The following is a 27,820-nucleotide window of genomic DNA, read 5'->3' on the forward strand; positions in this document are numbered from 1 at the left end:
AATACACCTTCAGCTGCTGTTGTGGGTACCAGGCCTTGGAGTGTTACTGCAGAGGAGCTGTGAAACATTCCCAGCTACTCATTTCAAACCCCAGTTTTCTAGTAATAGACTTAAAAATCTCATTGTGTAGTTGAGTTAGTGACTGAGTCTTCACTTTATAATCTCTTTATAAAATGTATGCACATTACCAGGACGTATTTAATAGACACACTGCCCCCATGAAAGGGAGCTTTGTGGGACGAGCCTTTTGTGCCTTTCTGGATCTCTCAGCAATTCCTGCGGAGCTTCCCAAGTCTGGCTGACACCGAGTGGCAGAGGAAAAGACCTTCTCCTTTCAGCTTGAGTGGAGAATAATGGGGAGCACGATGGGAGAGGGGGAGGGATCCCGCTCTGCTGTGGGCACACACCAGCCCAGCATTGAACACTCCAGTTCCTCCTGCCTCCAGCTGGGGCTTTGTATTTCCAATGACCTCGGGGCTTCCCAGGAAGCACAACTGGGTTTGTGGCAACAACAGGACCCTGAGACCACTCTTCTCAGCCCAGGTTGTAACTTTATTTCTAGTTTAGGCCACAGGTTTGTCTGTAGTGGCCACTTACCACAACAGCATTTTTTTTATTTATTATTTTTTAAATTGAGATCTGATGTTGTCTTTCATCTTCTACTTAACCTCTCAGCTAGATTTTGGTGTGCTTTCTTCCTATCTGTCGTTCTTAGTGGAAAAAAAGGTTTTCATTCTCAAAACTAAGGCTGCAAGGTCATGGATGTGTTCAATTTGACCTGGCAAACATCTTCACAAGAACAAGAATCTAGAGGACATATATTTAATTTTCCATTAGCAAAAAGAGTTAAACCTCAACAAAAAAAAAAATAATCCTGGAGTTCTCTGATAAAGCCATCTTTTGCAGTTGCTGCTAATTCATCTAGTGCTCTGTGGGGTTACAAGCAGAAAGAGCTTCACCTCCTGCAAAGATGCCAGAAAATGTATTCCAGTTTGGAAACGGTGGAGTAAAGATGAAGTAAGGGAAGATTACTAATAAAAAAAAGAAAGCCACACATTTAATTAGGATTATAAATTGGATAGATGTGAGTCCTTTGGAGTAGAGTTTCTAATTTGGTCAGATCATAGAATCACTGAATAATTAAGGTTGGAAAAGCCCTCCCAGACCATTGAGTCCAGCCTGTGCCCGATCCCCACGGTGTCACCCAGTCCAGAGCACTGAGTGCCATGTCCAGTCATTCCTTGGACACCTTCAGGGATGGGGACTCCACCACCTCCCTGGGTAGCCCCTTCCAATGTCTAATCACCCTTTATGTGAAGAAATTCCTCCTGATTTCCAGTCTAACCCCTCCGGGTCTATCCCTGGTGGGAAAGGTGGTTGTGCTCTGTGTATTTTTCCATGCTGGTTGCTGTGCAAATGCTGCTCACGTATTCCTAAGAAAGCATCCAGGTGAGGAAGAGCTCAGAGCTGCTGGTGGTTGGGAACCTCCAGACAGATGTGTAGCTCACCTCTGCTCCTTGCCACGGGCACAGCTGCCTGTCTGATCCCATATGTGTGCCGATGGTTTTCCAGCTGCCGTCACAGCTGGAGACTCCATCGTGTCAAGAAAGAGCAAATCAGTCTGTCTGGCTTGAGTGAAGCTTCTGCAGGTTCCCCAAGGGTAAAGCAGTTGGTTGTGGGGTGGCTGGGGGTGAAAGCTGAGGGCTGGGCTACGCTTAGGTACCTTCAAAGGGGTGTGAAGGAAATTAAATTTGAAAATGCTACCAGAGGAACATCATGCCCAAAGTTAGAGTGAAACAGGTGAAAGGCAGAGGTATGGGCCCTGTGTGCTTTTCTTGTTTCAGGATAAACCAAGGTATTTTGCATAGATGTCATTGGTCTGATTGAGAATTTCAGCTTAAGAATTGAGAAAGGCTTTTTGAGCCAAATCAACACCGTTTTGCCAACAGCCCCAGCATGAGCTCGTAGCATTTCTGTGTGTGCTTGTAAAGGGATGTGTTCCAGGTACTGCACATTTTCCTCCATCTCCCCTCAGCAAAAAGAAAAAGCTCTCACAGAAAGTGATATCCTTGATTTAATTCCTCTCAAAGTGTATCTGTCTTTCCCTGTTTACCCCCCATTGCCTCTGTGTTTAATAAAATGGATTAGTTTGGTATATGTGCAGCCTTCTGGTATCTTTTCCCCTCCCTCTTTTTTTTTCATCAAAACAGAAGAAAATCTGGCAAAGGACTAAGGCTTTCTTAAGTAATTGAGAGAATTCTATTTCTTTTTAATTACCTTTATTTATGACTCATCTTAAGGATAAAAGCTCCCTGGTTTGTGAACTTTCCCAGTTTCATTTGTTTTTAAAGTTTTGAGTACTATCTTTGGTTCATTAGCTAGAATGAACTTGGAAATTCTAAGAGGTAGAGGGTTAATTTAAAAGGAAGTAGGGATTTGTGTCCTGCAGGGTTCAGAAACGAGATGGCAGCACTGGAATCAGAAAATAGCCATTTTTCCCCATGATGTAGATCTACTGAAATTGGCAGTTTTCTACCACAGAGTGTCCCTTTCCCACATTTCTCCTGATTACAGTTCCTCCAAGCCATGCTGTTAATAAAATGAGCAGTTGTGACTCATTTATTATATATTTAAATTAATAAAATAGTCAATTTTATTGTTCCAGCACTGCAAATCCCACCTTTCAATGACTTTTCCATGCCCACGGGCTCATGGCACAAATGTGATGTTTGTTACCTGTAACCTCAGGCAACTGGTTGAAATTTGTAATTTTTGTGCATTTGTTGTCTTTCATGAGGTTTTTAGTGGTTTTACCGGTGAAGTACAACTCTTCTGTAACAGTGAAATTCAGTGAGCTTTGAACTGTGGACTTTGAGCTGTGAAAGCAAGAGGGAATTGAGGTTGTTGGTTTTTTAAAGGAGGTATTTGGGGTAGATAAAGTATCTGAAACTCAGTGGTTTGATAACAATCTCCTATATAATTATTTAATGCTTTTGTATCCTACTTGCTTAGTGGAATACTTAGAGAAACACATCGTGGTAGTACTGTGCGCTGATTTTTTTTAATAATTCTTCGTTATTTCACTGCATATTTGCTGCAGGTTTTGTGTTCTGCACATGATTTTGAGTTTTTTAGGAGAGAGTTAGTTGCACATTGAATTGATAGTCAGGTTCCTACTTGGTCAGATGAAGATTTCTCCTGAGGAATAATGTAATTTTCCTTTTCACATATCTATTGCGTGTTCTGCAGGCTGGGATAACAAATACTCATTTTTTTTTCAACAGAAAAAAACCTCACTATTATTGTTATTACTATTTTATTTTTGGTGACTGAAAAACTGAACCAGGAAATGACCCGAGACACAGTTTCCATGACACCCTCTCACTTGAATCCAGTTTTCAAGAAGATGAAAGGCCAAAGCAGTCTTTTGATAGTGAGCAGCTAATTGGGTGGCTGATAGAGGCAGGTTTTTCTCTGGGAAAAAAATAAAGGAGAAAAGAAGTGGAACAGCTGTGTTTTGGTACATGTGTATAATCCCAGATAAAACTCTCCAAGAGCAAGGAAATACAGTAATACCTCAGTGAAAAGAAAATTAAGAATTTTTGGAAGCATAAATGTGGCTTTTTTGGGAAGCTTGTGTGTAAAATAAAAATCTACTGGAAGAAGTGCATTAATAAATGATGGATTTGTAAGAATATTTGGATATTTGTAATATATAATATTTGTGATATAATGTATGTGTAATCTCTGCAATGAACAGACTTCCAAGACATGGCAAAGGGGATGAGTACTTAAATCAAGTGAAATACTTAGCACAAGGACTTTTTTTGATAAATTATTTGAATCTCAGGTCTGTTTTGGATTTGAGGGATAAATCCTGAAAGAATCCTATGAAGCTGAGCTGTAGAATGAGCTATGACTGCTGAGGGTGCAGTTCCTGAGTTAAGTGGTGGTGTTTGCTTCTTCTCCTGGCTTCAGTCGGGATTTTCTGTCCAGATGAGAAGACAATTACCTTGTCTAATGCACTTCTTGCCTCTATTCATGGGTTACCTTTGTTTTCCCCTGAAACTTTGAATACCTGGAAGGGAAAGCTGTAGCAACAGTTTGAGATCAGTGTTATCTTGGGACCTTGTGTGCTTTCCATGACCTATTGGTGCTGGAAGTGTTTCCAGCTGATTAGTGCTATTTCCATGCATTGTTTTCTCCTAAGGTTTTTGTGCAGAATATGCCATCTAGGTTGGCATAATTCAAACTAAGTGAAATAGTCTGGTTTTTAGGTTTAGTAGAGTAGGTTTAGATTAGGTGTTAGGAAAAAATCTTTCCCTGTGAGGGTGGTGAGGCCCTGGCACAGGTTGCCCAGAGAAGCTGCAGCTACCCCATCCCTGGAAGCGTCCAAGACCAGGTTGGACAGGGCTTGGAGCAACCTGGGCTAGTGGAAGGTGTCCATGTCCATGGCAGGGGGTGGAATGAGATGAGCTTGAAGGTCCCTTCCAACTCAAACCATTCTGAGATTCTATGAATATCAAAGCAGGCCTTTTTTTGGAATGTAAGAGATTAGGATCTCTCTAATGAAACCTAAGCCAACAGTCTCTAAACTTTCACAAAGACTTTGGTGGTTTATGAACTTAAAAATTTGCTGCAGTGCTGCTAAACAACCAATGGAGATGGGTCTGGAAGAGTTGAAAGACCTTTTCACCACACCATGCTGTGCTCATAGCTTCTGCAGTGGTAAGGGAGCAGCTTGTTGTCTGAAGGGCTGCTTCAGCCTGAGTAAATAAACCACTCTAAAACCAGCTTGGCTGCTGCTGTCAGGCAGCTCTGTTGGCTTCTCATACGGGTATGTATGGACAGACTGGGGAATGAGCTGGTGGAAAACAGTGCAGGAAGGGAGCTGGGAGTCCAGTTGTACGTGAGTCAGCAGTGCCCTGGCAGCCAGGAGGGCCAACTGTGTCCTGGGGGGCATCAGGCCCAGCATCAGTGGTCGGGTGAGGGAGGGGATTGTCCTGCTCTGCTCTGCACTGGGGCGGCCACTTGGTCTGTTCAGCTGGAGGAGACTGAGGGGAGACCTCATTGCAGTTATAACTTCCTTGGGAGGGGAAGAGGAGGGACAGGCACTGATCTCTGCTCTGTGGGGACCAGGGACAGGACCCCAGGGAATGGCCTGAAGTTGTGTCAGAGCAGGTTTACATTGGATCTTAGAAAAACGTTCTTCCCCCAGAGGGTGGTTGGGCACTGAACAGGCTCCTCAGAGCAGTGGTCACAGCACCAAGGCTGACAGAGCTCAGGGAGTGTTTGGATGATCCTCTGGGACACCTGATGTGACTCTTGGGGATGGTTCTGTGCAGGGTTAAGGGTGGAACTGGATGATCCTTGTGGGTCCCTTCCACCTCGGCATATTCTGTGATTCGGTGAAGATCTGGTTGGAAACAGCAGCATTCCCACTGCCAGTTTTCCCTGCAGACTGAGCCTGGGGGCTGCTCGTTAACTCCCTGATTGATTGTCTCCGAGAGAGGAGCATGTAAAATTAATACATGGAGACAGGGACACGGTCCAGCACTGTGGGAGTGCAGGTGGGATGGAGCAATGGGTGGGAATTTAATGGACATACTCCTTGGGAATTTAATGGACATTCTCCAGGAGCCTGGCTGTCCTGTGCAATTCCAGAGTTATCTGCTATAATGATCCCAGTGGGTTTTCACCGACTCTCTCTGCTGAGAGAGCCTTTAATATTGTGAGAATTTTGGTGAGTGTCCTGTGTGAATTTTGAGAGAGGTGTTCCTTGCCTTCAGAAATTGGAAGATATTTCATTATTTATGACCAAAGTGTGGTGTTTGGTGGTACTCCTGTGAGGCTGTGCAGCGTCAAGAGTGTCATTTCGCAGGAACAGTGCCTGCAGCTGCACAAACTTCTGTGCACTTGGAAATTTTGAAATTTTCAAATCCAGTCTCATGCTGGTGCTGTCAAAATGGAGCTTTCTTATGGCACTCCTTTTCTTTAAAGGCTGAAATTTTAATGTTGATCCCAAAGTATGTTTGCTCCAAAAATAGTCATTCCATGTGCATTTTGAGATGCTGAAATAAAATAAAGTCAATTTGCTGGTGTGTGTGGGAGGCAGAGGGTGGAGTGTTCCTGTGCAGCTGTGACAGCCCTACAGGCTGTCTCTTTCTTGTAACAAATCTCTTTTATCTGAGATTAAATGAAGTCCACCTGAAAGCAAAAAATAATAGCAAGGTGTCTAGAAGCAGTAATTTAATTCTAATTTTGAAATTCATGGCAGTTCTGGAATAGACGCTGTTGCCAGAGCCCTGCTGAAAATGCATTTATTCTCTTAAGTACTTTATATGGAAAATGTTTAGCAGGCAGGAAATATGGAAAAATTTTTTTTGGCACTTTTTCCTGTTTATCTTCAGAACAGGCGGTACAATAACTGTGTAATAAGGGTATTTGTCTTAAAACATCATTTTTCTTTACCTCAATTTAAAACTTACCAGTTTTTGAGACTGTGTGCAGTCTCAAAGAATTCATCCTTTAATGCCTTCTCTCCTTGGAAACATGGAATAAACACTCAGAACTCTTTGGGTTTTTATAACCCAAATGTATGTTTTCATTAGGGCTTTGTCAGCAGTTGAATCTTTCAGAGTTGGGTTTTTTGTTTTGCTTGGGTTTTGTTGTTTTGTTTGGGTTTGGTTTGTTTTCCTCCATCTTTCAAGCTTGTTTTAGTGCTTGAACTGGACATGTCAAACTCTTAAAGTAAAATAATTTTGCAAGTTGTAAACTTAAAATGCCATTGTCACTGTATTATTGAATGATAATATTATATTATGATAATATTATGTGACAATTATATTATTACTGAAGCTGCTTATTTTGTCCACTCTTTTGACAAGGAACTCTTAGAAATCTAATTCAGGAACCTTCTTTCCTCCAGTTTCTTTTACTCTTTATGCATTTTATAGCTCTATTTTGGGAGTCTCCTGCTCTTTTTTGGTTATTTAAATGAGAAGATCACTGATAAAATAACAAATTAGAGTAGGAGACAGGTATTACAGCTGGAATTACCTTTTTAACTATTCAGATGAAATATGATTTGTGAAGAATATCTTCAAAAATAAAAATGAAAGATGCAAGAGGTCAGTGTTACAGCATCTTTTTTTCATTGCTTTGAAGGAGGTGCATTTTATACAAGAAAAACTAAACCAGAAATTTTGTTGATAACTTTTTTGGGGCTGAGCAGGGAGGATTGTGTTGAGTGACATGATTAGAGAGGGTACGAAGAGGGTGCATATTTAATTTTGGTTTGGGAAAAGGGATCTTTGAGTTGTTGACACTCTAAGATCAAGCACCTAAACCTTGCAAAACCCTGTAGAGCTGACAAACCAAACCAAACCAAACTAGGACTCCATCTGGAAACGCTTCATTCTCTGTTTTGCCAATGTAATGAAACAAGAAATTCCAGCTCCTTTTAATTGTTAAATTTTGTCCTGTCAATGCATTCTAGACTTTGAAAAGGTTTTGCTCTGATTATCATGCTTTGAAGAAAATCTCTGTGCCCTTTCTACTTTCAAATCACTTTTCAAACCACTTTTATATGAACAATAGTGGAAAAGGGATGCAAATATATGAAAAAATACCAAATTAATATAAGCAATTAGTGATTGCTATGTTTATCAGTTAAAATACCTTCCTAAACTGCTGTAAAGTTCAGTAATTCTCATTTATCTTTGATGATACGTGGCTGACTTGGTTTATGCTGCCTGTTTGGGGAGGATTTGGTTGGCATTCCACGTTTTTGTAGGATGATGCAGAGGTCTCCTCCTCGTAATTCTGAACATGTGGAGCAGAACACACATTTTTTGACTGGATAACTTATGTTTTCATTAGATAATGCTCAGACTGGAAACTTCACATTGTGAATAAGAGTGGGAGTGCAGTGGAGGAAGGAGCAGGAGGGAGCCACGTCTGGCACATGGGGACAAGGGGCGTCACAAGGGCAGGGGTGGCACCTGGAAATGTGAAAAGAACAGTGTGAACTGGTGGCAGTAGTTACTTCATACTTAGTGGTATTGTTCTAATTGCCACATCATGATTTGTACTTAATTTTTACTTCAAATTTGATTTCAATTCTTCCCACTTTTATTTATATACAGCAAGATACAGCAACTGCTTCTTATTCTTACATTACCACTTATTATTCAATTTGCAAGCACAGGGAGAAACAGGAGCTCATCGTATTATTTATAACTCTGATTTAATGTGCTATGAGACACTGGAGAAAGGGCTTTACCCTGCACAGAAAAAGGGCTCTCAGAACTTTCAGAACTTAGTTTTGAGAAATTCGATATTCTGTGACTTCTTCCTACCCCTGAAATTCATGCTCTTACTTCGTCTTATGGTGCTTTATCTCTGTTTGAGGATGAACATCACTTTTTGGGATCTTCTGAACTTTTATATTGCCTGATGCTTTTGATTTTGGAACCTTAGCCTTGTCTTTGTGTCCTTGTTAGGAGTGAAAAGACATAGGAAGAATAAAAATCCAGCTGGGGAGGTGAGACAGGAGCTGTTTTCAGTGTAAGTCTCTCAGTTCCCAGGGTTCCTGTAGCAAAAACCATGTAGTGAAAACACACATGGAAAGCTTTTGGAAATTAAAATACAGATTTCATGCTGGAACAGTTTAAGTTAATTGGTGGGTATCAGCAATTTATTAAAGTTAAAATTTATTCATTAATTTGTTAAGATCAATTATCAGTATCAGCATAATAAACAATTTTCTGCCCTGTAAATCTTTTTTTTCCGCCCTTCACTCCCTGACAGTCAAATACTGACACCAGTGTAGTAGTAACTGTGTGAGACAACAGGAATATTTATTCCCTGAGTAGCATTAATCTCCTTCAATTCTACATTAATGCCTTTATTTCTCCTTGGTGCTTGAACTCACTAATCCTGATCCCAAAGTGGATTATGGGGTCGTTTCCACGTATTCAGAGGGACGTGCAACACACAGATAATTGCAGAGAAAAGCCAAAGAAAGGGAATTTATTGAGTTGTGGATCTGGAGGTGGTCTCTTCACAGCCTTAAATCCTTAATTCCATTGCAGCTTTGCCACTCGGTCCTGTTGGAATCATGCACCAAATGATTTTTAATTTGAAAATTGCTTTGAATGATCCATATTTTATGTGCACTGAAGCATCCTCAAAAATTAAATAGGAGTGGATGGTAGGAAGCCTTGAAATACTATGAAACATCGAATTTCTAATTTCCAGTGCAAATATGTGCCTAGGGACTCTCGATTATTTTTAATGAAGATGACACTACACATGATCAGCACAAGAGCTTTTTAAATAAGAGAGTTCATCCAAGTGGGATCTTCTGAAGGAAATCACAGCAGAGGTTTATTTTGAGTAAAGGAGCAGCCTTTTCCCCAGAGGTTCCAAAATACTTTATTTAGACAAAGTTAAACATGACTCAAGATGAAAAAAGAGGTCAAATAATTCTCTTTGTTTTGAAACAGAAATTGGTTTAATTGTGTTCATTTACCAGGAGCAGTGGAGTTTGCTTCATAGTTTGCAACATTTTGCGAAAAAACAGCTTGTAATAGTATTTATAGAAGGAATGAAAAATAGTAATTGCATCTGTCACTGTTTGAATTTTAACAACGTGTGTGCAGGAGTCCTTTTTGATCTTCTTAGTGGGTACTACCCAACTGTCAATGACATCACAGGAGGAAAAGAGTTAAAACTACCGTTATCAATTTCCTACTTTTTTTTTCCCTGAAAAGCTGGTTCCCTCCAGTATAAATTCCTTTCCTTTATCTGTGGATGTTTTTGATTTTCTCATCAAATTATTAACCTTCTATAGTGAGTATATTTTGCAAAGGCTTCTTATAATAGGTGCTACCACATGGTAGTTAGTGCAGGTCTGCTGGGGCTGGACGTAGTGCATTTCCCCCTTGAAAATTCGAGAATAAATAGTGGGAGATGTGGGATAACCCCAGAAGAACACTCTTCCTGCAGTGACTCTGAGGATGTATGGCTTGAATGGGAAACCACAGGAATTTGGCCACATGGCCAAGAGTTTCTCTTACATTGAATTAGGTGGAAAAAGCTTTTCCGGTGGCCAAGGAAACTGAAAAAACCCTGCATTGTAACATGAGGTGTCACCTTCAGACAGGTGATATGCCTTTAAACATTTTTTGGGGGGAATTCTTTCAAATTTCAGCTGCTAATTTGAGGCAACCATTTCCAGTCACAGAAATCAGTCAGTGTTATTAATCAGCAGCTCATCAGAAAGAGCACATACTCTGATTTTTAATTAGAGTTCAGTCTAATTTCTTGCCACTCCGTGCGTGAAAGATAAATATATTTATAATAATTTCAGCAAGGCTAATTTTTAGAAGGTTGGAATATTTGTCTTTAACTAGTTAGGAAATACTCTTGGCTGTTTATTCAGTGATAGTGAATGATACTCGTTTCAATGGTGTGTATTTATTATATTTATTTAAGAAGGCAAAAAAAGTAGCTAATATTCAAATAATTAGAGCAGCAATTAGAAATTCTATTTTGTGATTTTTTTCACAAGACTTTAATGCTATTTAATCATCTTTCCTTGAAATATGATTTATGCCAAAGTTGCTGCTGTGGCAAGAGAACAAGCAGGGCCCGAGCCCTCTCCGTCCCAGCAGCCACCTTGGTGGGACCATCCCATCTCATATGCAAGGACCTCAGAGCCCCCACCCTTGGCTCTGCAGTTTGTAAAACAATGAGGGGCAAGATAAAGGACCCTGCTTTGCCCAACATCTGATGATTTTTTGCTCCTGAAGCTGGATTTAAAATTCCTGTGCGATAGCTTGGCAGGAGTGCTGCAGAAAGCACTGAGGCGAGTTTTGCTCCTCTTCAGCGCCTTCCCTCATTAAATCCAGAGCTTTCTCTCCCTTTTTTGGGTTGGATTCTACTCTGTGCTTGATTAACACTGGAGGTTTTGTGAGAGTTTCGGTTGTTGGTTGTTTTTTGGTTTTTTTACTTGCTCCTCTTTCATGTAAATGATGTCTTGCTTTTTTTCCTTTTTTAATTAGAAGAATAAATGCTGGCATTCAAGCACAAATTGCTTTGAAGTGCTGAAGGAATTCAATTCATGAGCTTCCTCTAGTCTCAAATCTTTAATTTTTTTATTTTTTTTTTTTTTACAAACTGATAATATCTAATGGCTCTGCTCATTCCAGAAGATTACATTTGTTTTCTGGGGCTGCCCTACCTCCTCCTGAGATAACAAGTTAAACATGAGGAAGAGCAGTTAATCACCCAGCTCCCAGTTGAGCGTTTGACCAGGGGTGACTCATGCTGGACTACAGCTCCCTGAAAGGGCCAGGGAAGAATATTCCTGGGGACCAAGTGACTTCCTTCAGCAGGAGCCAAAGGTGAATCTCTGGATGCTGAGGAAAACTGTTTTAAGCAGTTTCTTCTGGAGATTATTGCCTTAATTATTTGCTACTTTGCATCCTTATGTTATTTTTTGGGCTCCAGGATGCAGTGTTTGGTTGTGGTGTAGGTGTGTTCGTTGGTGGTGGTGGTGTCAGGTGGACTTCTGGCTCATGAAACATCACAGGGAGAAGCTGTCAGATGCTTATCCATTCATGTCCTCACTCCCTGAGTTCATTCCACCCCTGTTTTGGTAGCAAGGGGAAAAATATCCTATTTCCAGTGCTGCTTGAGGGGTAGTTCTCTTTTCATTAGCACTGAAGTATAACAAAATGCTGTTTCCTAAAGCTCACAGAGACTCCCAGGGGATTTCACATTTCAAGGTCAAGAAGAGTGCAGATTAAACTGACTCTTCTCTGCTTTTCTAAGGGATTGGTGATTGACCTGCTGCTTAAATGTGGGGTCACAGCTCTGGCACTGTCATCATGTCCTCAGGGAATTGGAGTGTGGCAGAGGTGGGACAGGACATCCTGAGGTCCTCAAGCCCTGCTCAGCCAGGACACTTCTCTTGTGTCTGGATCATTTTAAGCCTTGAGTCAGTTTGAGATGTAACAGTTATTTGAAAATAACTTTATATCCAGATTGGAGGGAATTATTAAAATAATTAATGCAAAGTGTTTATCTTCTGGAGTTTATTTTTTTAACTTCTTTTAAAATTCAATTAAGAAATTAAACCTCATAAGAATTTAGGAGTGCACACAGAGTTGCTCCCACTTCCTTCTGCTTGGAAAAGGAAGTGTGGGGATTATATCAAAGAAAAAGAATGCAAATGAGGTATATAAACAAGTGACCTTAAAACTCTTCTACTTATTAATACAAATACTATCATAGGAGAGTAACCTTGTACTTTTTATTACAGACACTGACTCACACAGGAAGGTAATTATGTCCTGACACTCTTTTTCAGGTTACTACTCATCTAGTATTTTCTCTGACAAAAGTGTGGGTGTCTTGGTGGAAACACCTGCAAACTGTGTGTTAAAGCTTTAAACTTTGGTGTCAGTGAGTGCACTGTGAGACAGCTCCTGCTCTGAAGTGCTGCTGCAGTGCTTGTAGGGAAGGCTGATGGGGTATTTATCGTGTGTATGTTGATGGTTCCTGCTGAGAGATCCTGAAAAATGATCCTCTTGGACATTTAAAGAAAACAGTTCTGTGATTACATTACCATCAGCCCATTCATTTTATGCACAGAAGTTTAGTGTTGTGATTTATGATCTACAAATCCCTGTATTTAAGATTGTCTTCTTGGATATTGGTTTTTTTTGATTCAAGATCTCTTTATCTCAGTCCAGCCTTAGTGTTCCTGTGTTTCTCCAAATAAACCCATCACCTTCTGCCTTGGTTGTCTTAAACTGATCAGGAAGTAAAATTTGTGTGTGTGTGTCCCTTTATGTTTTGGGTTTTGTTTTTTGACTTGACTGTAAAATTACACAGTCCTAGCTGGATAAATTGATCCCTGTTTGTCCTGCATACTTGCTGTGTACTGAATTCATGACCAAATTGGACAAGCACAGTAATTTACACTGAAATGGAATCAAGGCCTTCTCACTCCAGGATTGCATCTATTTACAGGTCTTGGGCTGCTGCTTAAATGTTTCCCCCTTTTTAGTCATGAGCTTGAAAACAAACCAGAAAAATGAAACCGAGAGTTCTCCCGATAAATGCTCAGATTTCTGTTCTCTTTAAAGGGAAAGCAACAAGATGCAGTGACATGAAAACAGTTCAGTAATCAAAGAATTCTCAACCTAAAAAACCCATATAAATATTTTACGTTTCACATTCTAGAGGTTGGAATGAGGAGTAAGTGCAGGGAGAAAAAATCCAATTCCATTGAGAAGCCCATCTGCTTTGTATTTTAATGTTGGGTAGCATGACTTTCTTTTTTTCTGAAATGCTGCCATATACATTGTCATGAGAATAACCTTAGTCAAGTTACATTGGCTAAATGAATAATCTTTTTACCATGTGGAACTAATTTTCTTGGGGTATTTTCCCCTCTCACTCTTTTTCCCTTCCTCTTCTCTGGACCCTTGAAAAAAGAAGACAAAAAAACCTGCCGGTTCTTGATTGCATTTTTGGCAGTTACTCAGTTTTCCATAGTTTTGTCTCTTTGCAAATGCCTGAAGTTTTCCAAGGGAACAAGTTTATAAGAATTGTGCTCTACTTTGCTCCTTTTCAAGCAGTGTCATACCTATTTATCATCTCCCGTTCTGAGTCGTGAAATGATCCCAAAGGCTTTTACCTCCCACAGTCTATATACAAATGTGATGTTTTTTACCATGAAAATTAAGATTAAACCTGAATCCCAGTTGTCCTCTGTGTTGCACAAAACGTCTTCCAGTGCTGCATGTGGCTGAAGGTGATGGCAGCTTGAGTCATAAAATAGGGAGTTGGTAAACAATTTCCATTAAGATAAAAATTGGGAAGAAAGATGGTGTTTTCCTGCTTAAAACCTTAAATATTGGGGAATGTGTGCACCCATAAAGGTGTGTATGAGCATGTGGAGATACATCTCTACAAATGTCTATCTCCTGAGTGCCAACAGGTTCTGTGCTCTGTTTATGGAAAAGTTGTGTCTGATGTCTCTGCTTTTTCTCACAATTGATTTTTTTCCACATTCCAAGTAATCTTGTGTAAATTTTATGTGTAAAATGAGCAGAATCACTTAAATGAATCTGCCAAAAGAGGCTTTCAAACGATGGTGTGGTTTAACAACACTCCCACAATGTGGATAACTGAGCAGAGCCCAACTTTGCCCATTAGCAGTGACTGGAGATCTTCTCCCAGCACAATGAAGATGCCAGGAGAGGAACTGGGCCAGGACAGCAGAAATATAAAATGTATGAGGTTTGGCATTTCCTCATTTTTTAATGGAAGCTCTGCACGTGGTGCCTGACCCCTGTGAAAGCACTGACCTGAGCTCGGCCTGTGAGCTTGGCATCGCAGTTCTCCTTGTCTGCCTCTTATACAGGTATCTGTTGCTGCTTGACAAATAGTGTAAAGAAAAAAGCATTGATTAGTTAAATCCTTTCTGGAAACATGGTCTGTTTTGAAACCCACAGGAAGAGAAAGGCATTTGCAGTGTGATGTTGGAATATTCCTTTTGTGCTCATCCCACTGAGTTTGCCTTTCGCTGTGCTTTCCTCCAATTTACTTCAGTTTCTTACATGGATAGTGTAAATTCTTGGAGAAAAACATGAAGCATGTCCTCGATCTCCTGGGAACCCACTATTTAATGTTTCTTGGTTTTAGGAAATGGTAACAAAACATAACACGATATGGCTTCAGACACTGCAAAAATAAACTCCAGACAGAAGCCACAGGTTTCCCTGAAAACAATCCCACTTGGTGAGTTTCATCAGAGAAAGGATTTGTTGGATATTTGTTTGCTCACCACTTTTGAAAACATTAACCTTTCAAATAGGAAACAGACCCTGGTTAGGAGCTGCCTGAAGTTTAGGAAAGATCCCAGCCCTGCTGAGCTAATGCTGTATTTTACACATGTATATTTTGCTACTGCACTTCTGTATAACTTTTTAAATATTATTGTTTTTTTTCATCCTGTCATTACCTAAATATGACAGGTAATGGAAATCTATGCCCTAAACCTGCTGAAAGATGTTGTGTTTTTTTTTTTTTTTCTTTTTTAAATCTCTTGTAGTATAGATGGTAAAGCAGCTTTGATATATTTACAGCTCAGTGGCTATTTTGCTAATGCTGGATTTGTTTTTCCTGGTTCACTTTGTCTCTAAAAATGTTATTTTTGTCGATGAGGAGATGGATTCATATCTCATCTGGCAAATAAAGTGATGTGCAAATGGTTGACTGCTCTGCAGAGCAGTTGGCACTTGGTTTTTGTTGAGGACCTTGGAGATTTGGGGCTGGTGGCTTTTTCTGTTTGTTTTGATGCTGTGCTGACAGTCAAACTGGAGCTTTTTGAAGTGTTTTCTCACTGCGGTTCTTTGCTGCCGAGTTAATTTTTGTCTCAAGCAACTGAGGGAGCAAGCCATTTAATATTTTACTTTTTACGTTAAGCTTGGTTTAGAGTCATCTCCCAGATCTCAAACTGAGTTGCCTTCAGCTTCAGATGATGAATAAAAGTCTCTTAAGCCTTGTTTTGGGACACCACAAAGCTAAGCCTGAGCTACCCCTTATCTCTGGCTGGCTGGGAAACCTGACTCCATTCTACCGGGAGATGTGGGTTTGGGTGCTGGGCCCATCCATCACTGTCAGACCCCACCTGTGCAAGGCATTAGACCCTGGTGGCCCAAATCTTCCCTGTCCCAGCCCCCTGCTCTTGGATCCTCTCATTGCTTCCTGATGTATCTCACTTACCAAATATTTGTCCTGTTGTAAAAGCTAAAATCGAGGCTGGTGGCACCAAGAGCAGTTACAGTCATTGAAGGGGATATCGAGGTACCACAGAAGAATATTTTCTAGGAAGTTGCAAGTGCTTTGACTCAGAGAGGTAATTAAAGAGCTTAGGAAAGCAAATGTTGGCAATGTGTGTTTGTAAAACAAACCCCTGCTTTCTCAGGACTCCATGCAGGCTGTGATCATCCCCTGCAGGCTCACAGGGACACATCTTGGCTCTCCTCTGTGTGTCCTGGAGCTGTCATGGATCACCAAGAATCCTGTGGCAGTCCCTGCAGATACAATGATTTTCTCTTTTTAGGCTTCTGTTTGTGTAGCTAAACACAAGTGTTGAATGAGGGAAGGGGAGGATTAAGAGCAGGAATGATGTGCCCAGCAAAAAGATTCAGGTGTTGCCAGAGGCACAGAGGCCCTGGGGATGGTGCAGGGCTTTGTGCTCAGCCCCTGCCAGCACCACTAAGTTTAAACCTGATATAAAGCTGCAGGTGACAGGTACAGCCAGGAGACAAGTGTTATTTCTCTCCAGTGTTTGAATATTTTAAAAAGAATATTTATAAAATTATAATAAGCTTAAAAATGTTGTTGATAGAAAAATGAGGGGGGGAAATGAAAAAAAAATAAAGTAAAATGTTGTTCAGGGTTTGAGGTGGTGTGTGATGAGATGTTGGGAGTGATGGTGGGGATGGAGGTGGCTCCATGTCTGGTGGAGCACTAGCTTAGTGGGAAAGGCTGGATGCTGAGCCAGCACAGTGGTTGCAGCCTTCCTGCATTGAGAGAGCGAGTGGTGATGGGTTATGGCAAATAATCCCGGGAAGCATCTCATTAGACACGTGTGGAATTGTTCTGCTGGAGGGAGCTGATCCTGCTGCCATCTGCTCAGCAGAGCCAATTAAACAACGAGGAGTGGGGAGAATGAAGATGCTAATGGGCTGCGTAAATGCAACAGGCAAGATCTAAATATTTAGACTGTTGTAAGTTTGTGGAGCTGACTTTTGGGTCTGTGAAGTTACCTCAGCTTCAGCTGAGGTTGCCACTGATTTTCTGCTTAAAGTTACATCACTTTTTAAGTTGGTGAAATTGCTTAAATACAACAGGGAGGTATTTTTTGTTTTGGGTGTAATTCTGCATTGGAATTCTTGAGTAGGGAGCAGATATCCCGAGTAGGGACTGTACCCAGGCAGGGCTGAGCTCGGGGACCTCAGTGGGCGACAGATCACGTTTGGGTGGATTCCAAATCCTTAATTAATTTTAACTGTTGGTTTACTCATTATCTGTGCTGGGACTTTAACCAAGAGTCTCTCGCCCCCCCTCGCCCCCCCGACATGCACAGTGCTTTTAATTAAAAAAAATAGAAGATACTGCATTGTTTAAAATATATTAGTTGAATTCAAAATCAAGCACAAATAGGTTAAAAACCTTAGTCCAGTGGCCAAATAAATTCCTGCTGGCACCGGGACTCTTATATAATGTTCTCTGGCATGATTTTGCAAGTTCATAAACACAGCTACGTGTGAAAGGGGTGGAGGAAGGGTCAGCTTTGTGTTGAGGACAGAAAGCTCCATTCTCAGTAGCTGACAGTCTATTTCCTCCTCATTCCTTTTGATGTCTAGAGATTTAAATGCTGCATGGAGAGAAAAATTCAATTCATTTAAAACATTTTGCATCAAAATGACATGCTTTAATGTATTTTCTTCTGATGTTTAAATTATCTTTTCATCTCATGAGGGAGAAAAAAAAAGCCAACATGTTTGTAGTTAAAGTGCCCAAGCAGAACTTTAAACAAAGGTCTGGATGAAGAGGAAGTCTCAATGTACTAAGAGTAGATGCCTTTTTTTTTTCCTCCCCTGCCCCCCCTTCTTGGCTCTCTGAGACTTGTAAACCAAGGAGATTTATTGCTGCCCTTCCAAAGGCTTCTTCAGAATTAAGAGTTCAAATTTTTGGAATTCCTCAAGTCCCCAGGAGGGAGAGGGATAAAGGGAAAGTGATGATGGTAAGTGGGAGCAGAGCACACCAAAGGATTTTCCAGGCTGGTTTGGCCAGTTATAGCTTTAGTAGGAGGAAATCAGCTGAACCTGCTTCAAAAAACCTCTTGGAGTCATGGAGCAGTGATGATTTCACAGCTAAGGGAGAGACTCAACAGGGCCTTTATGAATCACTGTCCTTCGCCAGATGTGATGTCATGTGTTTGACTTAACACTAATAATCCATTCCATCAGTGAAATCCCAGCTCCCCTTGAGTCTGGTAGAGAAATGTCTCACAGCCTAAATAACCTCAGGATATTACTGTTGCATTTATTGATAGTGAATAACCATCACTATTGTTGTTCTGCATGATACTGTTCTCTCAAAACTCTGCTGTATTTTGCAGCTGTTAAGACAGATGGCAAAGGAATATTTTAGGGACATCGTATGTTTACCAGTGGGGATAACCCAAGCTGCCCTTGGAAATAAGAAATCTTGCAAGAGAAACTTAGGTGTATGAGGCAAACTTTTCAGGGATTCCAATCTTATTTTTCAGTCTGGAAGCTGAATATTAACAAGATGTTGAGTGTTTTTTCCTCAACATAACCACTGCAAAGTAAACAGAGATGGCAGTGTGGCTGTCACCTGTGAAGCACTCCTGTCCCTCTGGGAACTGATGGGGAGCTTCCCCAGGGGAGGAAACAGCTCTCACTTCTATCTTCTGATACATCCATTTTTGCCATTAGTGAGCTTGATCTGGTTGTATTCAAAATCAGGTCTCATTTTCCTTTTTTCCAGATACCAAATATGTCTAAATTTGGATCACAGCCTCTCGTGTTAGTTGGAAACAAGTACTTTTAAAAATAGTTGCCTTGGGTTAAATATTCAGCAAGAGAAGGGTCATAGTTTGCACAGCAGTAGCTTTGTGATATGAGACATTGTTTTTAGCACCTTATGTCAGTCTGATAAATAAACAGATGTTTTGGAAAAACCCTGTTATGTGCTTGCCTTCAAAACGAATGCAGATCCACAGATACAGAGAGACATGATTCCCCTTGGATAAACCTGGCATTGGAGACTCCCCAGATCCTTCTCTGACCTGATTTCCTCCCTCATTTGCCTTTTGGAGCTTGTTTAATGTGGCATTTATAACAAAAAGTCTCTTACACATCCTTTCTGGTTTTTCTTGCAGAGGATATTCAACTCCTTTGTGTACACAGAGAAAATATCGAATGGAGAAAGTGAAGTTCAACAGGTGAGTCCAAAAGCCCCTTCCCAACTCTCACTCTGTCACCAAGGCAGAGTCAGCTTAGGGATTGCAGTTTTGCCTGGATTTGTGGCTCTTTCCTAACATCCAGCACATCAGATAACAACCAGTGGAATAAATATAAATGGAGATGGCCTCTATGGGCTGATGATGCATTTGAGAGTTTTGAATTGCCATGAAAAGGTTTTCCATCTGTTTTTTGTGGGGCTGTCCCTTGGAATCAAAAGGACCCTCATGTAGTATCTCCCATTAATTGACAGGCTTTCGTGTTGAAATTGTCTCTTTTAAAATTGATGTAATTCAGAGCAAAACCACTAATGTCACTGTGAATGTGGAAATTATGTTGATTGCTTTTTGGAAATATGGGACAGCTACAGCCTTGTGCATAACAATTGTGGTTGTGGGGCTTTTTAATTTTGTGAGAGGTTATGAGTACACACTTGAGCATTGAACTCTTCAGTTTAACATTGAGATAATACATCTCAGCACAGGCCTGCTTGCATTTTAATACATGTATGTATTTTTAAAATTAATTTTGGATCCATTTAAAAAAAGATAAATAGATCATCTTTTATGCTTCAGGAAACTGAGGTACTGATTATGTTCACAAGTGCAACCCTTGCGGTAAAAGCGATGGGTTTTGGTCAAAGAGGTGGCTGCTGCCCTGGAACAAAAACCCAGCTTTTCCTTCCAGTTTAAGCCTAGACTCACTTGCACAACCTTCAGCAAATAACCTGACCTTCCTGGACCCCTGTCACACTAGTTTTAATGTTCAGTAAAAACAAAAGTGCCTCAGAGTGGGGCTTTCCCCAGGGAAAAGGGAATTACTCCTCAGCAGTGCAGACAGCCCAGTTGTGCATGAGGGGTGTTGCTGGTTTCCAAGAGCAGATCAGTGCATGGCATGTTCATGGGCACTAAAACTGGTCATGTAATATAGAAAAAAATTACACTCTAAGTTGTGCTTATTGTAAATGGTGAAATTTCCAGTCTTTTTAAATACTTTTACTAAGGAAAAGTCAAAGCAGAGCTGGTTCAAATGGGATTGTGAGGGTGGGTGGGTTAGGTTGGAAAAGACCTTTGTGGTCATCAAGTCCAACCATTTCCCCAGCACTGCCAAGGCCACCACTAACCCACGTCCCCAAGTGTCACATCCACATGGCTTTTAAATCTCTCCAGAGATGGGGACTCCACCACTGCCCAGGGCAGCTGTGCCAGGGCTGGAAGCCCTTTCAAGGAAGGAATTTTCCCAAATATCCAATCTAAATGTCCACTGATACAAGTTGAGGCTGTTTCCTCTCATCCTGTCCCTTGTTCCCTGGGAGCAGAGCTTGACCCCACCTGGCTCCACCCTCCTGTCAGGGAGTTGCAGAGAGCCAGAAGGTCCTTCCTGAGCCTCTTTTCTCCAGGCTGAGCCTCCCCAGCTCCCTCAGCTGCTCCTGGTGCTCCAGACCCTTCCCCAGCTCTGTTGCCCTCCGGCTTTGGCTTCCCTGTAATCATACCCAGGTGGGTGCCAGCATGCAAAGGGACCATGAGATTGTAATTGTCACCTGACTTTAAAAGTTTAAATCCCAAACCATCCCGACATCTTTAAGGAAGGGTTTCCTGGCTTTGCATCGTGTAGGGCAGCATTTTTCTGGAGTAGTTCTGGGTGGTCTGAGCGCTGCAGAAGGGCCATGTGGGCTGGATTATACGTATCAGATGGCTTTTGAAAGCCAAAAGTGTTTTTGGGAAACCAAGAAACTGGATTAAAACTTCTTTGAAGTCCCAACTATCGATTCTCCACTTAGCAAAAGACTCTGCTTGTTCCCCAGTGCAGATGTCTGTATTCAGCCTAAGTAGATATAAATAGCTGTCTAAACACTGGAGGTTGTGTGATGGATTCGGAGCTGTCAGAGGAGAAAAATGAGGCCCTGGTGAAGCACAATTACTGTGGTTAAAAGCTCAGCAGTGAAATGGATAGAGGAATAATTGAGCACTTCTGTTTCATTAATAACCAGATCTTTTAGCCCTAATGAATCACCAGCAATATAACTGGAGTTTTATGAGTGAGAGTAGGACATGGAACAGGATCGTCTTGAGCGAAGGCAAACAAATGTAAGCAAATGAAATCCCCTGCCTCTCATTCCTGTTTTTGTAATTCATTAACATTTTCTTAGCAACTGATACCCAAAGGCAATTAATTATGGATTTATGTCAGCTGGGATTTTTTCTGGCAGACCAGTGGATTATTGTGGGGGTGGTGTTTTTTTTAATACCAAACTGTGTAAATAATGACTTTCAATTTGTTGAGAAAGTGAAAAACTCCAGCTGTTGGCCTTCAGGCCTAACTGTTCAATACCCTTGGCTTCCTTCGTGCCACACAAGAAGCAGTTTACCTGTTGACATTGAACTGGTTACACTTTTAAGGTCTGCAGTTATTACTATTGTACCTGACAGATAAAACCTTTTTTGCTTTGAATAGGTTATTAAAAATTGTGTAGCCATTGCCAAAAATAACTTGGATTCTTTCCCTGTAAGTTATTTCAATATCAGAGAACTCGCATACGATATGAAAATGTAGTGGTGTGAGTTAGTGATCTAAATAAAGTGGAAGAGGGGTAGTTTTCTTAGGGAAAATCTAGATTAGCTGATTTCAAGGAACTGCGTGTTCAGCGTCCTGCCAGATGTCTGGTTTCTGTGGTGTGGAAAGTAGGAAATGGGGCTCCATGGAGGAGAAAGGACAGAGAAATGATCTCGAGCAGGAGTAGGTTTCCCAGTTTTGGAGAGAGAAGTCAGAGCACAGCAGCAACAATCTCTCTCTGCAGAGAGAGATTTGTAATAACTCCTTGTATTTTTGTCTGTCCCAACAAGGTGCAGGATGTTCAGACCTGGTTGGTGTGCATTGGGTTGGGTTGAATTTTTATTTAGTTTGTTTTGGGTTTGGCAAAGAGCTGTTGAACTCTTTGGAGAGGAAATATATCTGTAATATGCTGAAAAACCTCCATTTGGCTGTTGAGCACATCTTCCCTGGCTGTGAAAAGTGGGATGTTCACACCACGTTGAACTTTACATCGATGTAAAGTGATAAAAGGCAATTACGCTGTGTTTAATGTACTTCCAGAATGATTCAGGAATTTGGCCCTTCTCTAGTTTCTGTTGTGTACCATGTTTGACATCTTCCTTGGAGTAAGTCTGGGGAAGCTTTGCCAAAGTTACTGGCCAGTAGAAAACCTCAAATGAGTCTTAGTCTCTTTGAAGAAATGCATATTGGAAAGTAGTTTCCTGTATCCTGATTAAGTATATTTTCAGTATCACCCAGAAAAGTAGGAATAGGGACTTTTCACAAGGGCATGTAGTGATGGGACAAAGGGGAATGGCTTCAAACTGAAAGAAGGCAGGTTTGGATTAGATGTTAGGGAGAAATTGTTCCCTTCGAGGGTGGTGAGGCCCTGGCACAGGTTGCCCAGAGAAGCTGTGGCTGCCCTATTCCTGGAAGTGTCCAAGGCCAGGTTGGACAGGGCTTGGAGCAACCTGGGCTAGTGGAAGATGTCCCTGCCCATGGTAGGGGGTGGAACAAGATGATCCTTAATGTCCCGTCCAACCCGAACCATTTTAGGATTCTGTGAATGGTTTGGATCTGTTAAAGCAGAGGTGTGGGAAGGAGCTGAAGGTGATTCTATGATCCTTTCTTGAGTCACATTCCTGGTGACCTCTGTGCTCTTCAGGATTGGTACAGAAGCAGTGGTTTAAGAGCCTGGCACACTAGGAATAAATATATTAAAATTTTCTGAAAAAGAATCTATGGGTGCACAGTTGTGATACAGCAGGAGGAGTGCCAGGTGGGTATTGGAGAGAGGAACTTTTTTGCAGATTTTTCTGGTTGTCAGAGGGGATTTAAAACTAAAAATTATATCTAAACTCTTCCATTTATAAGCAATACTTTCTGAGGAGCCTGACAGTGTTAAATCCCTGGCTGTGAGTCCGTTACGGCATCCGTGCCTGTCAGCCCCACTGATGCATATTTTATATCCAGTCTTGAAAACATGAAAAATACCTTGGCTTTCAAGCTACAGCCAGAAATAAAACCTAACCTTGGAGCTCTGCTTTCCCTCAGAGCTCCCTGCAAAGGGAAGACTTCAGAGCTGGGGAGCTTTGAGGGGGGAAGAAGCTTTAAAAAAAAAAAGCTTGAGGGAACTATGCAAATGAGGCAAATGTCTCTGGGAAAATTAGAGAACCTCAGTGATGTTGTGATGAAAGGTTGTCAGTGGAGATGGTGACAATTGAAGTGCATTACCCATGGGTGCTGCAGTAATAGAACCAGGTGTTACCGTCCAACCTGTCTGCAAAGCCAAAGGCTTTGGCTGCCTGCCAGCTGCCAAAGGAAAGATGGAAAAAATAGGGCTAATGGCTGCATTGTTTGGAGCCAGCACTCATGGCTTATTGTTTTGTTTACTGAAATTAGGAAGAAAATACAGAAATCTGAAAAAAAAAAGAGGAATGCCAAGTGAGGGTTCCTGTGCTTTCGTTTTTAAGGTGAGGTGAAGAGCACTTTGTGAATCAACCAGAGATGATAACATTTTATGCCAATCTCAAGGTATCCAGATTTATTTAGTCTCCGTTAAAATGCGTGAATTGGATCATTTTTGGGGGAGCAGGGAATGTCTGTCACACTTGGTACCCACCCAAGGGTGGGATATCAGCAACCTACCCCTTGTGTGTGCCTGATTCAGGACACAGCTTTGCATTTTGCCTTAAAAATGTTTTAACAATTACTTTAGAATAGTTTAATAGTTCGCTGCTCTGTCCTTTCATTATTTGTTATCTCTTTCTCTCTGCCCCTTTGAGGCTTTGTAACCAGAGTGGGTCTGGCATCCATCAGTATCCAGCGGCTCTTCAGCTCCAGGCAGTTTAAAAAAAGCAGAGTTTATGTTGGATAAAAAGTTTAGGGTTTTATTTAGAAAGAGGAGAAGGTGATTTAAGCCTGCAGCTTTTATTCTGACAGGCTCTAGTAATGAGTGCATCACTTTGCAAGCTGAATAAAGTTTGGGAGGGAATGATGTGAGTGTGCACATGTGCATGTGCAGCCGTGAGGAGCTGGGAAGGATAGATTGTTTTTTGCTGTTGTTTTAATCACTGAGGGCTGGAATGCCTGTTCACTGTCCTGGATTTTGTGCTCCACTGAAGCCCAGTTATGGCAGAAAAATTAAGTTAGTTTTGTTAGGCTTCATCTGGATAGCACTTCTCAATTTGATGATTTAGAACCATTTGTTTTTAGTAATTTTAGTAATTTTGTCTGGTTGGTGTATTACCCTTAGTTTCTTAACATAGTTTATTCATTGTAAGCAATTTTCAGTAGAAAATTGGTTTTGGGTCATCTCACCATCGGTGACTTATTTGAGTTTGCTGTTTTTGAGGTTGTTTGGATTGTTGGGAGTATTGTCTTGCTATCAGAGAACAGTATTTTTAGAGTTCTTTAGATTAAACAAACTGAATTCTTCCAACTGTGCTTCTGTCTGTGGGCAGGGAATGGAGCTCTGGGAGGCTTCAGGTCCCTCGTTGCTGACATGCACTTGACTCTCTGCCCCGACCAGAGTGTTGGATCCTGTTTAATAAAAGTAACGTAACGACTTTGAGCCATTCAGAGGTTTTTCGGTGGGTGATGCAGTTTAGGAACAAAGCATTTGCTTCTTGTCAGCTTCTGAGGTACAGGATCTTCTGAAAAACAGATTTGTCAGATCCTTAGACTCGGCACAGCAGGGTGAAATTCAAAGGCTGGGGGGTGCTTTTATCATTCAACCTCGAAGGTGAAAACTCATCAACACCGAAACCTCGTCTTGTACAGCCTTCATTTATCAGAGACCAGCCATGATTCCCAACCAGAGGCCTTTTGTTCTGGGGCTCTGTGTTGGTTTTATTACTGCTAATGATGCTCATATGGGCCTTTTCTCAGCAAAGTTAAGCTCTCTCCCCTTTTCATGATTTCGGGTAGAAAAACCAAGAAAAAAAAAAGTACAGATTCAAATATCTGGTTTACTTTGTGCTTGAGCACAGCCATTTCATTTGCCTAAACTTAGAGAGAGACTTTGTACCCATGAAACTTTAATGGAAATTTAGGAAATTTGGCTTGTGTATGTTTGAGACTGCAGAAGAATCCACACATTTGAGGAGTACAGCCAGACAAAAAGAAAGTTTACCATAAAACAGCTTATTATCTAACAACTGGGAGCAATTTAATAGTGTTGGATGTCTAACATGGAGCAGCCCATTAGTAGTCCTCTGGTGCCTTGGCAATAAATCATTCTACAAAGCTAATTAGGTATAATTCTGCAAGTCATTTGAGCAAGGTCCTATTAAAACCTGTGCTCCCAGGAGACCTGTCGTGGAGCTGCAGCATTCCCTGGGAACAATGGAGGCAAAGGCAATGCTGTATCAGAGTGGGCCTCGTTGTTCACATAACAAAGTAAATCATGACAAAATGTCCTGTTAGTAATAGTTAGGAAAGACATTTGTTAGTCCAGGGGATGTGGAAAAACCGACGGCATTTCTCAGCACTTGTAGTGGCTCCGTTAAATCATCCCTGCAGAGTTTGGGGTGTACAGGGAGCAGGAGAGGGGAGTAGTGTGGAGTAAGGAGCTGATTTAGCTCTGGAGAAGTTTGCAGACTTGCAAAATGCGGGGTTCCTGAATATTCAACAGCTCAGTATATTGCTCAGAGATTATTCTTTTTCATTTAGGATGTGTCTGGCTGATGATTAAATATAATAGAAGTATTGATGTGAAAAGGGTACAGAATGTGCAGAGCAAAAAAAAAAAGCCTGATCTGTTTTATTAATGTCTCACTTTGATGAAAGACCAGGAGCACAAGTCTCAGTAAATGTGTCTTGTAAAATCTGACGCTTCCTCCTTACTGTGTTTACTGTCACGTTTGCTCAAGGAACAGCCACAGATTTTTCCCTTCCAGTTTTCCCCGGCAGAGTCATTAGTCAGGCTCGTTGGGAAGGGCCTAATGAAGGAGACACCAGTGAGCTCTTATCTGACAGCACAGTGACTTCAATGGGCCTGTGATGTGTCCCAGCAGGCTCTGCCCTTGTTAACACCGGGAGCCTTCCCACTGCTTGGAGTCTGCCTGGCGTGGAGAGAGCTCTGCCTGCAGAAAGTCCTTCAAATCACACGCCAACCAGCTCTGATACAGAGGTTGGAAATACTTGTTCACAAAAATTTGTTGATTTATTTTTACTTTTATTTAAATTCTTTTAAGAAATATTAAAAAGAAGGGCTGAAATACCTAATTTTCTATTTCTAAAGTTTAATTCTTTTAAAAGGCCTGAAAATTGCTGGGGAGGCATGACAGTGTTTGTTTTCACTTTCTGAAAGGAGAGAAATTGGCTCTAAACCTTATGCTTATTTATAAGTGGTTGCCTTCCTCAGAGGGAATTCTGACAGCAGAAGGCTTCAGGAGGAATTTCACTGGTGCGAGACAGTTGTCATTATTTTCTTTCTGTTATATTATAACATTAATTAGAGATTTTTCATTTTGTAGTTGAGGTTTGTAGTTGAAACTGTTGTAGCTTGTGATGAGGCTCACTGGGCTGAGAGATCGATGAAGAAAATCATTCAGGTGATGCTCAGCCAAGAGCCTGTGAAGCCTCCCAGGAAAGCAGCAGGGATTACAGCGGAAAAGCAAGAGCTGGGATGGTTTATTTTGCCCAAATCTACATGAAAGGAGTAATGAAATACATCTGCACAGATCCACCTGATTGAGGAAGCTGGTGATGGACAGAGAAATATTCATGGCAGTATTTGGGATTCCCTGGATCCTGAGGTTGCTCTGTAAACAGATTCAGTGCAATGGGTGATTTGCTGTTGTCTGCTCCTGAAGCAGCAGAAGAGTTCTGTGGAGGTGATGGCTTCTCTAACACTATTATTTGGGCTTTCCTAGAGCTTCATTAAGTTGACATGTGGCCTGTTTTAGTCTCCATCACATCCTTGTCAGGCCTTGGAGCACTTCAGTGCTAAGCCCATAGTACAGGCGGAGTCATCTCCAGGTGTCAGTTCTTAATGAAAGGGAAGTTTGATGCAATGGAAAGTACACTTTTCATAACATGGAAAACTCTTAAGTTCAAGCACCCATTTCTAGATAGTAAATGTATTTTATCTTTTTGCCTTTACTGCTTTCTGTGGCCAGTATTATTAATTACTTGATTTGCAGTGCTTGAACCACTGAAATAAAAGTCCAATGAGCAAATCAGACAACTATTACATTTAACACATGCAGCTTTTACTTCCCGTTGATGTTGGTTACCAAGAAATGGGTAATACAGAGAAAGTGACTTAATTTTAATATTTCTTTTTACTTCTTTTTGCAGTTGGCAAAAAAAATTAGAGAAAAATTTAACCGTTACTTGGATGTTGTGAATCGTAACAAGCAAGTAGTGGAAGCATCATACACTGCCCATCTCACATCACCCTTGACTGCCATCCAAGACTGCTGTACTATTCCACCATCTATGATGGAGTGAGTATTAAATTCTGAAATTACTTATGCTGTCTCTTAAAAACGAAGAAAAATTACGATTTCTTTGCAAAATAGCCTGTATTTTCTACTATTTTTGATAACTCTGAAAAAGGGAGAAGGCGGAACTCCAAAGGTGCCTCTTACCTTGTCCTCAGATTCTTTTACATTTCTACCACATCAGTGTTTAATGAGAAGCTTTAAACAAGAACTGGGAGTCAGCTGGAAACAAAAACAAAAAAAAGAAAAAAAATT

General features: G+C 41.1%; 1 protein-coding gene across 1 annotated transcript in view; it reads left to right on the top strand.

Moving 5' to 3' along the window:
• CACHD1 (cache domain containing 1) overlaps positions 1-27,820 on the top strand; it is a 94,602-nt gene that overhangs the window by 12,577 nt on the left and 54,205 nt on the right. The window contains 2 exon segments of the mRNA XM_032697108.1: positions 19,001-19,063; positions 27,420-27,568. Coding sequence (XP_032552999.1) covers positions 19,001-19,063; positions 27,420-27,568 — 212 coding nt within the window.

This window comes from Chiroxiphia lanceolata, chromosome 9, assembly GCF_009829145.1.
Source record: "Chiroxiphia lanceolata isolate bChiLan1 chromosome 9, bChiLan1.pri, whole genome shotgun sequence".
In the NCBI taxonomy this organism is placed as follows: Eukaryota; Metazoa; Chordata; class Aves; order Passeriformes; family Pipridae; genus Chiroxiphia; species Chiroxiphia lanceolata.